Raw genomic sequence first — 13,532 nt, 5'->3', positions numbered from 1 at the left:
AGTGTGCTCTAGTGCAGTGACCTATCTGCCACGCAGTGTGCTCTAGTGCAGTGACCTATCTGTCATCCAGTGTGCTCTAGTGCAGTGACCTATCTGCCACGCAGTGTGCTCTAATGCAGTGACCTATCTGTCATCCAGTGCGCTCTGGGTGCAGTGACCTATCTGTCATCCAGTGTTCTGGGTGCAGTGACCTATCTGTCATCCAGTGTTCTGGGTGCAGTGACCTATCTGCCACGCAGTGTGCTCTGGGTGCAGTGACCTATCTGCCACGCAGTGTGCTCTGGGTGCAGTGACCTATCTGCCACGCAGTGTGCTCTAGTGCAGTGACCTATCTGTCATCCAGTGTGCTCTGGGTGCAGTGACCTATCTGTCATCCAGTGTGCTCTAGTGCAGTGACCTATCTGTCATCCAGTGTGCTCTAGTGCAGTGACCTATCTGCCACGCAGTGTGCTCTAGTGCAGTGACCTATCTGTCGTCCAGTGTGCTCTGGGTGCAGTGACCTATCTGTCATCCAGTGTGCTCTAGTGCAGTGACCTATCTGTCATCCAGTGTGCTCTAGTGCAGTGACCTATCTGTCATCCAGTGCGTTCTGGGTGCAGTGACCTATCTGTCGTCCAGTGCACTCTGGGTACAGTGACCTATCTGCCACGCAGTGAACTCTTGTGCAGTGACCTATCTGCCACACAGTGCACTCTGGGTGCAGTGACCTCTCTGGGTACACTGGGTCCAAAGCAGAGACAAGATGTGACCAGATCTTAGCCACATGGCTCTCGGTCACTCACACATACATTCCACACACTCGTGACCTACTAACACAGTGGAACACAGGTAGAAAAGTATAGAGAGTTCTTGGATCCACACAAGGAGTAGGCTAGGAGGGTAGGAGGGGAGCTGCCCTCGGGAAAGGTGACTGTGGAGAAAGACGTGTGGGTAAGGAGCTGGAGAGGTGCAGGGTCTGAGATGTGCTCTCCAAGTGTTTCCTTTCAGCCTTCAGGAAATGTGGCCACCATAGGAAGATAGCACACGCTCAGAGGAGCTTCGTACTTATCTGGGAATCCGCTTTCTGTAAAGCTGAAACTTGAGCATCTCAGTCTGTTTTGTCCCTAGGGCCTGCATGGCAGTAGGCACAGGAGCACTCTGTAATGCACAGCCCCTCTTCCCAGTGGCCTCTTTCCCAAACTCCATTGGCTTCTTAGGCCATATTCATTGAAAGCATAGCTACTTTCCATGAACGCTACTATGGCTGTGGACTGTGCTTTACTACAGATGCAGAATGGAATTAGGATCTCCTCTACTGTTCCGGGTTGGTCTCTGTACTCCTGCATTAGGGTCTCCACTAAATGTCTTAACTCACTTCCAATACTTCCCAGACTTTGGGCTTGGCCATGAATCTGCTGCAGGCTGGGCTGCGTATGTATCTCAGGCATTGTCTGCAAAAAAGGCCAGGAAGGTGGCCTTAGCATTGTAGGATGTCACTTTTATGTCATAGTGAAAGTGAGCTGTGGTTTTAGGGAGGGCGAGCACTGCTCCAGTCAGATGACAGCTGGCGGCTCTTGGGTCAGACTTCCTGCAGTGAGCTGGAATGGAAAGGACCTGCGAGAAGCGGCAAGGCTTCCCTGTAGTGAGGGAGTCATTCTCCCGGAAAGAGAAAGAGAAATCGTGAAGTGGTCAGGGCCACAAGAACTTCTTGAAGCCTGGACACAGGACAGCAGTCAGCCCCTCTCCTTCTGTCTCACAGTTTACACAGTAGGCCTCGGTGGGGTGCCTATCCCTCTCATGCATCACTCCCTTGATGGACCAATGAGAACCTGCTGTGTGCCCTGCAGATCCTGGTCATTGTGCACACTTAAATTGTGACAGGCATGGGTTGGGGACTCAGAGAGCTTGGGAGAGAAGAGCAGGCAAGAAGAAGTAACTTGCCAGCTCCATGGGTCTTGCTGCTGTCCTCAGGCACCTCCCTCTGTCACATGGCCCCTTCTCAGCAGAGGACAGCCCTGGACTTCCTCCTGTCTCTGGGCTTACTAATCACTCTCTGTAAGAACCTGTTTCTCAGAACTACAGTTTTGCTTTCTCTCCATTTGTGTCTACTGCTGTGTGGGTACCTGAAGTCACCCGGTGCCTTCACTGTCCTTGGGCTAAAGCACAGTAGGGGACCATGAACCTTCAGTGCCTCAGTGGGGGTGGACCTTGACAGCCCTGAACGTGTCTCCACAAAGTAGGTACTTGGGGTGGGGTGTGCTCTCGTCTGCCTTGAGTTTGGGGAACTGGAAGCTGGACATAGGAAAAGATGGTTGCTTACCCACTATGCCAGGAATCATACTTTGATCTGCGCTGGTGGCCCCAGCAATTGTCCTGTCCCCGTGGGTTGATGAAGAGAGGGTTGTTCCACCAGGATGCAGATGATGTCAGAGGCTGAGAAGAACAAGGAGATTGACGCAAGAGAATTCACCCGGCAGGTGACTCCCAGCAAGGACAGCGTCAGAACGAGGGGGGAAATGAGGGTGGATCCCAGACTGTGAGCCTGGCACACCTATTTACATTGTCGTACCAAGCCTCTGATGGCATGGCCGCCTGAGTTCAGACAAGGCTGGCCCAAGATACGTTTCCTTCTGTTGGTAGCAGCCAGGAGCACCAGATGCCTGTGGAGCAAGCCCTGTCAGGGCAAGCTTCCGGGTCATGTGCCCAGCCACTAGAGTCCCAGTGCAAAGACAAGGGGACTCAGGTAAAGGAGACAATTCATTAGGTGTGGATAACACTGGGGACTCCAGCAGGGGTGAGAGGCATGAAGAAGCTAGAGATGCTGAGGGACTCTGTCCCTGGTGGGGACAGAGAGGAGCAGGCTCAAGCGCAAGTGTGAGATCCAAGGTCTTACATCTCTGCTCATCACCACCTGGTGGCTGCAGCCACAGAACAGGAGTATGATGACTGTCCAGGAAGGCGTAGCCTTGCAAAGCACTGGGGAAACTGAGGCAGGGGATGTCAACAAGGAGCCCAAGCTCCCGGCAAGCTACAGTTGAGCCTGGAGCCTGGGAGAGCCCACTCTGAGCCCTTCCCTCCTCTACCACAATGTCTACTCTCTGGAGAATGGAGGAGCCTGAGGGTTACATTCAGGGCGACAGTCGGCCTGGGTAGGGGGCATACCTTGCACCCAAAGGCTGTCTGAATGGACAGGTCCTGACTACGCTTGGAACTCTAGCGATTAAGAACCTGCTCCCCCAGGCTATGTGCGTGGATAGGACCTGGCTGAGCTGGGGCCTCTATGGCTTAGGTCCCTGTGCCCGGCTGTCCCTGTGGATGGAACCTGACGGAGGTAGGGCCCCTGCAGGGAGGGTCCAGACAAACAACAAGCCGCCTGACTCTGCAGCCAGCAGGACTCAGCCACTGTCAGGCTCTCAACAGTTAATCATCTGCAGCAGGATCAGTGAGCTGATTCTAGCTCCTTAATCAGGACATCGAATCCGAATCTGAGATCCTGCAAGGAGCAGGAGCAACAACCACAGCCCGTTGCACTCAGAGGCCAGCACTGCGCAGCAAAGCCAGGGAGGCAGTGTCCCTGCTCCGCAGCCCAAGATGGAGCTCCACTGGGTTCCTTTGTGCGCCCCAGGCGGGCTTGCCAGCAAACAGGTCGCCGGCTCCTGACCAGTGGTGAGGGCGACAGCATGACTTTGAGCCTCATGTCCCTGCTGTCCCAGGACGTCACAGCCCTGTGGCTCCTGCTGAAGACAAGTGCAGGTGTGTCTGTGTGCTGCGTCCCGGTTTTCCGAGGAACGAGCGAGTGTGCTGCGGATGTGTTGTAAGAGGGGGTGGGGCAGAGTGAGTACGTGTGTGGTAATCGAATGGGGGGCAAGAGCAGCTGGGGTGGTTCTGGTGCTGTGGGTCCTATTGTTGGCTGAAGACTCTTTTACGCTTGTGGCTCATACAGCTGGGTGCAGATGGGGGTGGGGCATGGGCCGGCTAGGTTATAGAGAAAACATACCCTTCCTGGAGGGTGGGGGGGCGTGATGCCTTGCCCTCAGACCCTGCCTGAGCGTCCCTTAAAGACAGCAGCATTTCCGTCTGCTTCCAGAGGAAGGGTGGCTGCACACCTTCTCGGAAGGCTGGGAACAAATGATCTCCTTTGTTCAGGAGTTTTCATGGGCATGCCGGCTGGCAACTGAAAGGCCCCTCCAGAGCCAGCGGCATAGCTTTGGTTTCCTCCTAGCGGGAATACCTGGCGAGTATTAGCCCCATAGCTGCCTATCTGATGCCAGAGCCTAGGGAGAGCAGGATATAGGACTATATGGCCGTGACCTTTGGCAGTGAACTGGCTCTTTCCTGGGGGCTTCTGTAGTCTCATTTAGACCTGGTTCTGCCTCTGTGGAAGAGCAGATGCTGTGGGCTGATACCAGTGGCCGGGTGCTGGGCTTTGGCACTAAAGGAACAGGGCCCTAGGGAAGGGAGCAGAGTAATCCCAGGAAAAAAAAAAGAGCACAAGGGGCCCGGCAGAAAGGAAGCGGCTTGGAGTTCCTCTGTTATTTCTGAGAGGAAGGGCACTCCTTTTGAAGTATTTTGTCATAATTACATTTCCTGCTGGCATTTCTGCCAAGCACTGATGAATGACCCATAAAAGATTTTTGTGACCGCTAATGAATCAGCCCTCAGCTCTGTGACAACAAATAAATACGGATTTTCCAATGAAGCCACTGGGGACAGCGCGGCCGTAGAGGATTCCCCAGCACGTCAGAGGCGAGGGTCCACACACATCACAGCTGATTCGGCCTGTGTCTTAGCCAGGTTGAGTTCTGAATTCTTACAGCTGCCCCTTACATTCTTGGCGCATTCACCCAGTGTGCTGTATTTTAAGCTATCGACCACTTGGAAGTCTTCCCTGTGGGCGTTTGGTACGGCTAGGATGCGTGTCTCTGGCTTCCAGGACCCATTCGTCAGATTTCTGGATAAACAGCTAGTGCTTGCAATGAGTGTGGCCGACCGCAGCCTTCGTAGCTTCAGACAGCTTCCCTAAGTGGACATGCCCCTGTGGGCACCCAGAAGCCATTTTCTGGGACATCCCGTGCTCATTAGTGCCTGTGCACTCAATGGGAATAGGTGGACCAATAACTCGGCCTCTGAGCCAGGGTGGCAGACCTTGAGGTTATCGTGGCTGGTGGAGAATGGGAGTTCATGTTTGAGCACACATGCTCAGCCCATGTCTATAATCCATGAGACTCACAGGTGTGTGACCCCACCAGCCCCACCCCCACACCTCTCTGCCACTCTTACTGAGTGTGTCTTTCTTGGGGTATCTCTCTGTCACCACCTCACTTTCCAGCTTGGTGTCTCTGACTGACTAGACTGATTTTGCTTGTCATCTCTGAGTCGGCACTGGCCCTCCCCCATCGCCTCAGCCAGCCCCTGTGTGTGCCCATGGTCTGCTGCAGGGCCAGCTCGTGTCTCTTTGCCTTGGTGAGGTCAACCTCCTCAGTGTACTGTTTTGTGTGTTGTCTCTGGTGAAGGTTGACATAATTGTGTTTTTAGATTTGTAGAAGCCTTAGCTCTTCATAGGAGATAAAAGTCCCTCTGTGCATTTAGGGGAGGAGCACGGGATCCATCCCATCCCAGGAGGCCCTTAGCACCAGGCCATGGGGAACCCCGTGTCCGTGGGAACACAACATTGCCCTGTGTCTGGGGAACAGGGCTTGTGGCATGGGGCCCTTGACATTGTCCTCTCAGAGAGGTTCTGAGCGATCCTGTCTACAAGTCGTTATTTTAGAGTGGGTGCAAAGGGAGCGAGGTCCCTGCTCACCTACCCATCACTCAGCCACGGCCTTGTTGGCTGGACTGATCCCACCTGTATCAGCACTGAAAACCCACTGCATGGCTAACAGGGCGTAGTTAGCCATTGAGATGCCGTGTGGGCTCCTGGCCAGGCCCTGGCACACCGAAGATCTGCACCGCTCTTCTCATGCTGGCCTCCCCGTGCCAGGCCCAGTTCAGTGGCTCCTTCGCAAATATGTTCCGAGACTTCCCTTGCTGTCCAGAGCCCAGAAGTGGGCGTGGCCGGACAGCCATGACTCTTAGACTAGGGAGTTTGGAAACGCAGCATCTGGAACCCAGTTCTTTGCTTTGCCCTGCAAGGGTCAACATGAGATCTCCTGGATGGGTAAGGGCAGGATGCAGGGGCAGGAAGCAGAGGCTGGAACTTCCCTCTAGCAGCAAGCCCCTCTGCCTTCTTTGGGTGGGAACCATCTTGAAGGCCCCCCTTTATGCCTGGCTTGTGGGCTTGGTTCTGGAGCACTGATAACACAGTGGAAGTCATTCAGAGGATGGTCATATCCCCTGATGCTCACTGACTGTGTCTCATGCCAGCAGACCCAGCACTGGTCCCTCATCGGGGTTATACAGGAAAAGGTCAGAGTGCTCCAAGAACCAGTAAGAATTATCCTTATTATTCTACTATTATCACTGCCTGGGCTCTGCTTCACCTCTGGCATCCTGGAGGGCAAGTCCAAGGACAGGCTGGTAGAGTACAGGTGTCACTGCCTTGTGGTGACCTTGGTCAAGGGCATAACCTAGGTGATCCCCTCTCCTCAGCTTCCTGTGTACCCACCCCGCCTCTAGCTCACATCCTACCGTCAAGGAGCCCTTGAGATCGCAACTGCAGGTACCACTTTGGTGTTTTTAGCTTTGGTTCTTGTCAGTCACAGTGGACCAAGGACAAGATGGTGGGTACTGTGTACCTGGTAATGTCTTCATAGAATGAGGGTATCACTCTCAGCAGCCTGAGCAGTGCCCACAGGCTGTGCTCGCTCACCAGACAGCGGCCTCCTGCCTGCTAGGGAAGAATTCTCATCCCTGTTTTCGTGTCAGGAAGCCTGAAGGGAAAAGCAGCATGCCCAGTGTGGTAGCTCAGGCGCATGTGGTGGACGAAGCTAGTGCCTAAAGTGCATCCTCTCCTGCAGGCTGGCTCAGTGTCCCCTGCCCTGTGGCTGGAGTGTCTGGGTCAATATAGCAGTGACGGCACCCAAGGTACCACAGTCAAACCCTGAGCAGCATCAGCAGGTACCTCTTGGACTCCATGTTTGTGGAGTCTCTAGGTCAGCACAGAGGATTTGTGGGGAAAAGGGAAGGCTTCCCTGCTGGTGGGAATGCAGAGGGTGAGCCTCAGAGAAAGCACTAGAAACAGAACTACAATATAATCCGGCTGTACCACTCGTAGGTGCCACCCACATCCTCTGCCCAGTGAGATGTCACAACAGCCTTGGTGTCATCTGTTGGTGATGGGTGCAGAGAATGTGGCTCATAGACACAAGGGGATACAACTCAGCCATAAAAACGACACCCTGTCGTTTCAGCAGCCTGGGTGAGCCAGAGATCCCTGAGGAAAGTAAAGAAAGCCAGGCAGAGAACCATCTGCCATTGCAGAATATTCGCTTAATTAGGCAAAGATGTTTGTGCGGCATTTGTTTAACTACGTAAAGATGTTTTGCATTTGCATTAATTAAATAAAAGTAACCTGGGCTCAGAGAGGCAGGATTAGCAACTAGTTGAGAGGAAGTAGCAGGGAGGAGCATAGCATGGGTTTTTTAGTTGGGGTGGTGTGGAAGGAGAGCAGCTTCCAGGATGCCTGTGGGGAGAAAGATAGCCGGTTGCTGCTCTAGCTCTCTGAGCTCGCAGGTTTTCACCCTCGCCTTTGAATCTCATTTTATTAGAATGACAGAGATATCGTTGAAGCTGCAACAGAACCATTGGGGAACGGATGGCCGCCCAGGATGCCTGAACAGCCTGGCAGCTAGTTGTTTAAAGTACAGACACTGTGACAAGGTGAAACCAAATGTAGCAGACTTTCTCATCAGCACCCAAATCATGACATAGAGACTTATTAGTTATGAATGCTCAGCCTTATTTTATACCTGTCCCACTAGCTCTTATAACTTAATTTAACCTGTTTCTCTTCATCTATGTTTTATTCTGTATGTCCTACTTCCCTGAATCCTCCATATTTGGCTGACTGGTGGCTGCCTGGTTGACTGACCCCAGGACTCTCTCTCTCTCTCTCTCTCTCTCTCTCTCTCTCTCCCTCGTTCTCTCCTCTCAAACCTAGATTCCTCCTCCTACCAATTCTGTCTGCCCACCAGCCCCACCTATCCCTCTCCTGCCTAGCTATTGGCTGTTCAGCTTTTTACTAGACCCATCAGGTGCCTTAGACAGACAAGGTGAAACAGCAACACATCTTTACATAGTTAAACAAATGCAGCATAAACAAAAGCAACACACCTTTACATAGTTAGAGTAATAGCCTGAAAAATAAACATATGTAACCCTTATTTATATAATTAAAGTAATATTCTGAAACATAAACAAATGTAACACATCTTTGCATAGTTAAAATAATATTCCACAGCATGCTACCGCTCTGTGTGGGATCTGAAAGGCTGCACCTTCCTGAAGGAGAGGGAGGAATATAACGCTGAGTTCCCCTGTGGCCCCCAGTGTGATGGGCTGAGCAGAGCCTGGCACGTGAACAGTCCTGTGCAGGAGAGAGAAAGGCAGGACTGAGGTATACTCTCCAAGGGTCCATCGTGGACCCTGGTGTCTCTCGGACCCATGCCTCAGTGGGGGTGCAACCACCTCAACTTCTCCATCATCACAGCCCCTGAGGTAATGGAGCGATGGTGGAAATTATCTCATGGTGTGAGCATGCCTCATGTTGTACACCTCAGCCACACATGGTGTCTGCTTGTCCATGTACCTCAGTGGAGCATAGGTCACCAGAAGATCCCCACTGAAGGATGCCCAGTGGGTAGAGCTGCTTCCTTGGGTTATGGGGTAAAAGGCTACTCGGCTCTGTATGCTGTCTCCCAGGCGTCTGTGTTCATCAGAATCCCCATGCTTCCCAATTTCTTCTCCAGTCCGCCTCTGTCCCCTGGCTGGAGAGTCTCATATGTCAGCTTAAGGAAGTCCCCGGTGGTCGGGGCAGGATGCTCCTGTCGTGCATACAGTCTGCTCCCTCTGCAGCCCAAGTTATTAAGCCTGCCGTGGTTCAGGCTAGGTCCTGGAGTGGGGCTGAGTTGTAAAGCAGCACCGCCCCTGCGGTCTCAAGCTCTTCATGGCCTGTGCCCCGCATTTACTGACCAGTGTCTGCAGTGGAGATGAGGTCCCATTTCATGGTCCTGTAACCATGCTTCACGGGTCAGTAACTGTGTCTGCACAGTGCCTGCCCAGGGGCACCTGACACAGGTAAACAGAGCAGGTGGCCCTCAGCCCCCACCCTCCAGTGATTCCAGGTCAGGTTGGTGTGGTCATCAGAGCTCCAGCAGGCTGCTGGCCTCCAGCTGTCCTGAGATATGGCAGCTGAGGCATCCCATCCAGCAGGGTGGGGCTGGCCAGAGTGAGCCCTCAGCTGCCATCAGGGTCACATGGGCTTTAAGAGGCCATGGAGAAGAACTTAGGGCAGCAAGAAAGAAAGATGGACTACAAGAGATTGGCATGTCATGTGCTCCACTCGGGGACACAGGGAAGGCCTTAAACACAAAGACCCCTGTGTCTGTGCCCTCCTCTGTTCAAGGAGCGCACACAGCTCAGTCTCATCCGCTCACCTGATCAACTGTCCCTTGTTCGGGGAACATCCTGAGCAACTGGGACCAATGCCTTCTCAGAACCCAGGGCCTCAGGGTAGACCCAGATCTACTGTAGGTGGAAACCGGAAACTGAAGCTGGGGAGGGCACAGGCCAGGTAACTGTCCCCTCCCCTCAGGCCACAACTGTGAGCTATGACCTGTGATGACAGAGTCAGGCAGGTAAGCAGCCCTGTGAAGAAAAGGCGGGGCAAAACTGGGGTGTTCATCATGGTAGCTGTGCGTCCCCCAGACCTGTGCCTCAGTGGGGTGCATGCACCTCAACTTCTCCACCATCACATCCAGATTCTCAGACACAAAGTTAGACCCCTTTGTGCTCTTAAAATTTAATGAGAATTGCAAAAAGCTTGATGTCAAAGATTTGCCAGAGATTTAAAAATACTAACTCACTTAAGAAAAAAAGACAAGCCCATTGTGAAGAGGCCTCGGTTCCACCTCGTTCTGATAGCCCTGACTACGACCTAGTGAACTCGCCTGGTCCTGGGGCTGCTGGGCTCTGGCACATTCAGTGCCCCACTGTGCCGCGCTTGGACACACCAGACTTAGAAGACTGGGAAGGCAAGTGACCTCGGCGTCACTATGAAGACAGCTTGGTTTCCCGAATCCCTGAAGAGCCCTGACTGTAATGAAATGTGTTTTTTCTTTAAAAACCAAGGACAGATGTCCACGGTGACAGACTTTCTGATTGTCCTGCTCTCTAGAACAGTGGACGTGGCCTTGCTTCCTTCTAGCACTGCAGAGAAGGAGGCCTCTTCAAAGCCTCCTCTGGGCCCCTCATGCTCAGATACTGGGAAAGGCTACGGGCACCCAGGTGGTGACCCCTGTGACAAAAGCTGACCCCTCGATACTCAGAAGGTGCTGGAGCTTCAGGACATAGTTACACAGCAGGAGCCTTCATAGGCCCGAGACCCTTGAACACTTCTGACCTCTGGTCAGAGACCGAGACCCTTGAACACTTCTGACCTCTGGTCAGAGACCGAGACCCTTGAACACTTCTGACCTCTGGTCAGAGACCGAGACCCTTGAACACTTCTGACCTCTGGTCAGAGACCGAGACCCTTGAACACTTCTGATCTCTGGTCAGAGACCGAGACCCTTGAACACTTCTGACGTCTGGCCTTTGAAGATGGCTCCACACATCATTTCCAGGTCTCCTCCTCACCGTGTGCCACTGCCGACAAAGTCTCTGAGTCAGTGGGTTGAAGTGGGGCTGGTTCCATGAAAGCAGATATGATGTCTTCCAGGGCATGAAAGTGGCCTCCTACTGGAAGGGCATTGCCAAACCTAGGGTCCTCCATGATGCCAAACCTCGTACAAACGGTCCTTCACCACATTCCATAGTGAGTGGCCGGTGCACATGAGTGCATGGGACACTGGGCCTCGGTGACACCATGCCTGCTGGGGTGATTTGAGGTGATCATGTGCCATCCAGGAAAGTTAACGTTTAACATAATTCTGTGTGGTGCTTGTGCTGTGGAGTGGTTCAGGAAAGTGTGCTGTCCTGCTGCTTCGTGGGATGGCAGAAGGGGCCGCCGTGGCTTTACAGCCTGAGCATCAAAAGAATCTGCCCAGCGGCCAGGAACCAAGCGTGAGCATGGGCAGGCTGGGAGGGACGGCCAAGCTGACCGACTTTCCAGTTCCTTCCCTAGTCCTGGGCCTGACTGTCTCGTGGCTGTTGAAGGTTAGCCCCGTGTGCACCTTTCCAGCTTGATAGGGGTGTTGGTCTCTCCATGAGGTCAGTCACACCGGCCCCACCCCCACACGCATACACAGCAAGTGTGTTGTAAAGGAAACTCCCGCCGTTCCGCACTCCGCCCCAGCTGTGTGGCTCCCACCCGTATCATAGCAGGGATAGTACACCTCTGTCTTTGCATGTTTCCGTTCTCTGAATCAGGATCTTTGGGTCTGGACTGAATGCCTGTGTCTTCTCTCCTTAAACCACTCAGGAATGACCCGCCCGTCGGTAAACGCTTTGATGATTTCCCATGGGGCACCATTCAGAACTGGGCCGCGGCAGTGTGACAGCTGTCCCAACTGTCACAGGGCATTCGACAACTGCAGTGTTTGGGACTTGGCGACATCTTGGGAGAGAGGCAGTTGGTGTGGGCTTGGCCGGATGGGAGTGGCGGCATCTGTTACAGGACCTGATGCCTCCTTCTCTGACTCTTGGCATCAGGCATCCTCTAGTGGTTCCAAACCCAGGTTCCATCTGAGGACCTCCAGAGACTGAAGGTGGGCAAGCCACCCCCGGGGAGGCAGAGGCCATGACCTTGCTCATCACCTGATTGTTTTGCCAGCACTAGGGTGATAGCAAACCCCCACAACACATGTGGAGAGGTAGGTGGTCCCAGGCAATACTACCATAGACGTGGACCAGGGCGGAGGCAGGTGTTCATCCAACATGTCAGTAATGAGTAAATGTCTGCCACCACCAGATGTGCACGTCACCACCGCTGCTCCCCCTAAAGGGAGAGGCCACGCTAATCCAAGTTTTTGTTTTTGTTTTTGTGACTGCCTCTGAGAGCCAAGAAGTTGTCTCAGTTAGGGTTTCTATGGCAGTGATGAAACACTGGGACCAATGGCCAAGGTCACTTAGCTTCTGTCAGTCAAGCCAGAACTCATGCCCAGGACACTTGACTCCTCTTGGTCAGGACAGAGTCTGCCCTGGGATGAAGAACTTCTGCTGCTTTCTCTCCTGTCTGCCATCCTGGCTCCCTCAGCCATGACCTGAAGTGGAGGCCCATGCCCCAGCCCCCAGTTCCCATCCTCCACCCTCCACCCTCCACATCCTAATCTGTAGGCTCCATTGCCACGCCCTGCTCCCATACCCCTCTACCCTGACCCTACACACCATTCCCATGCATCTTTACAGCTGTAGATCACAGCTTGGAGACAGCTGCCCTGGACACTAGCCATTCCTGCTTGTGGCAAGGAGCTGATCAAAGATACAAGCATCCCAGATTAGACAGACTTCCTTTACAGATGGTAAAACTTTTTCTCCAACCATTGACTCAAAGACGAAGGGTTTAGGAGAGAATCAGCTGCCGAGAGAGCTAAGCTGTGCGTGTTGCCCCTGAACAGGCCATGGGGAGACACTGAGGGGCTGCTCCCCTCCAAGTTCCCCTTGTCCAACCCTCTTGGCTTCAGAAATGCCATCCTTAGTTAGCTTCTGCTTCTAAACCCTGCAGCTGGGTCCTCACTTTGGAGTCTCAAGCTAGCCAGCTTCTCCCTACCCTTCAATGACACTGACCCTGCAATCGCATAAGCATCACTGTGTGTCTTTGGGCAAATTGTCTTACTCAAGCAAGGGGTAGCCTTACCTCCTAAGTGCCTGTAGTGGTTGAATTCATTAACAAGAAAGAACTTGCTGCTGTTGCTGCTATGATGAACAGTTTCCTGTACGAACCAACTGAAGTGTAATTTAACTGCTTGGGACACTGGAGCTCAAGGACCCCCACGTTCTCTTGTGTTTTCTTCCTGTGGGAACAGATTCCTGCAGACTTCAGTATACAGTGGCTCTCCTGGTAGATGTAAGAAAGGGCGGGCTTTTCCCTCAGCTGCCCTGGTGATAGCTTAGTGGGTGTGTCAGTGAATCCTAGAAGTGCTGACTACTCCCTGATAGGGCTGACCTGAGCAGCACTGCCCCCAACACTGTGTTACTTTAGGGGTCTCTCCCAAGGCTGAGGCCGAAGAGTTGGGGATGGGAACTATGAGCCCCCAGGGATGTCTCAGACTGCTCCGGGGTGCTTGGTGTGGGATGGTTCTGCTTGTGATGTTTGTCTTTCCTGAGCATGGCAGAGACTTCTGTGGGACAGGCAGAGGTGATACTCTATGAACCTGACCCTAGAGATGTCACAATGGGAGCTGGACCCTGGCGTGGTGGCCACAGAGGTCAAGGGCTGACAACTTTCATGTAGC

General features: G+C 53.2%; 1 protein-coding gene across 17 annotated transcripts in view; it reads left to right on the top strand.

Moving 5' to 3' along the window:
- Window positions 1-13,532, top strand: part of Mcf2l (MCF.2 cell line derived transforming sequence like) — a 142,968-nt gene that overhangs the window by 66,018 nt on the left and 63,418 nt on the right. Inside the window, exon 1 of one of the 17 annotated variants that reach the window (XM_048456202.3) lies at window positions 2,095-2,215. The exons of 14 other annotated variants lie outside the window; for them this stretch is intronic. Coding sequence is in view for 2 of the 3 variants with exons in the window: in XM_048456200.3 (XP_048312157.3) it covers window positions 3,660-3,732 (73 nt within the window). In the remaining variant the exon portion in view is untranslated. Of the gene's footprint in view, window positions 1-2,094; window positions 2,216-3,422; window positions 3,733-13,532 lie in introns of those variants that run through there. 2 more of the 17 variants (XM_048456200.3, XM_048456207.3) reach the window with 2 other exon arrangements.

The sequence above is a fragment of the Myodes glareolus genome, chromosome 23, assembly GCF_982192425.1.
Source record: "Myodes glareolus chromosome 23, mMyoGla1.1, whole genome shotgun sequence".
Lineage (NCBI taxonomy): Eukaryota > Metazoa > Chordata > Mammalia > Rodentia > Cricetidae > Myodes > Myodes glareolus.
The sequence above is the reverse complement of the archived record's forward strand: the minus strand, read 5'-3'. Positions and strand labels throughout refer to the sequence as shown.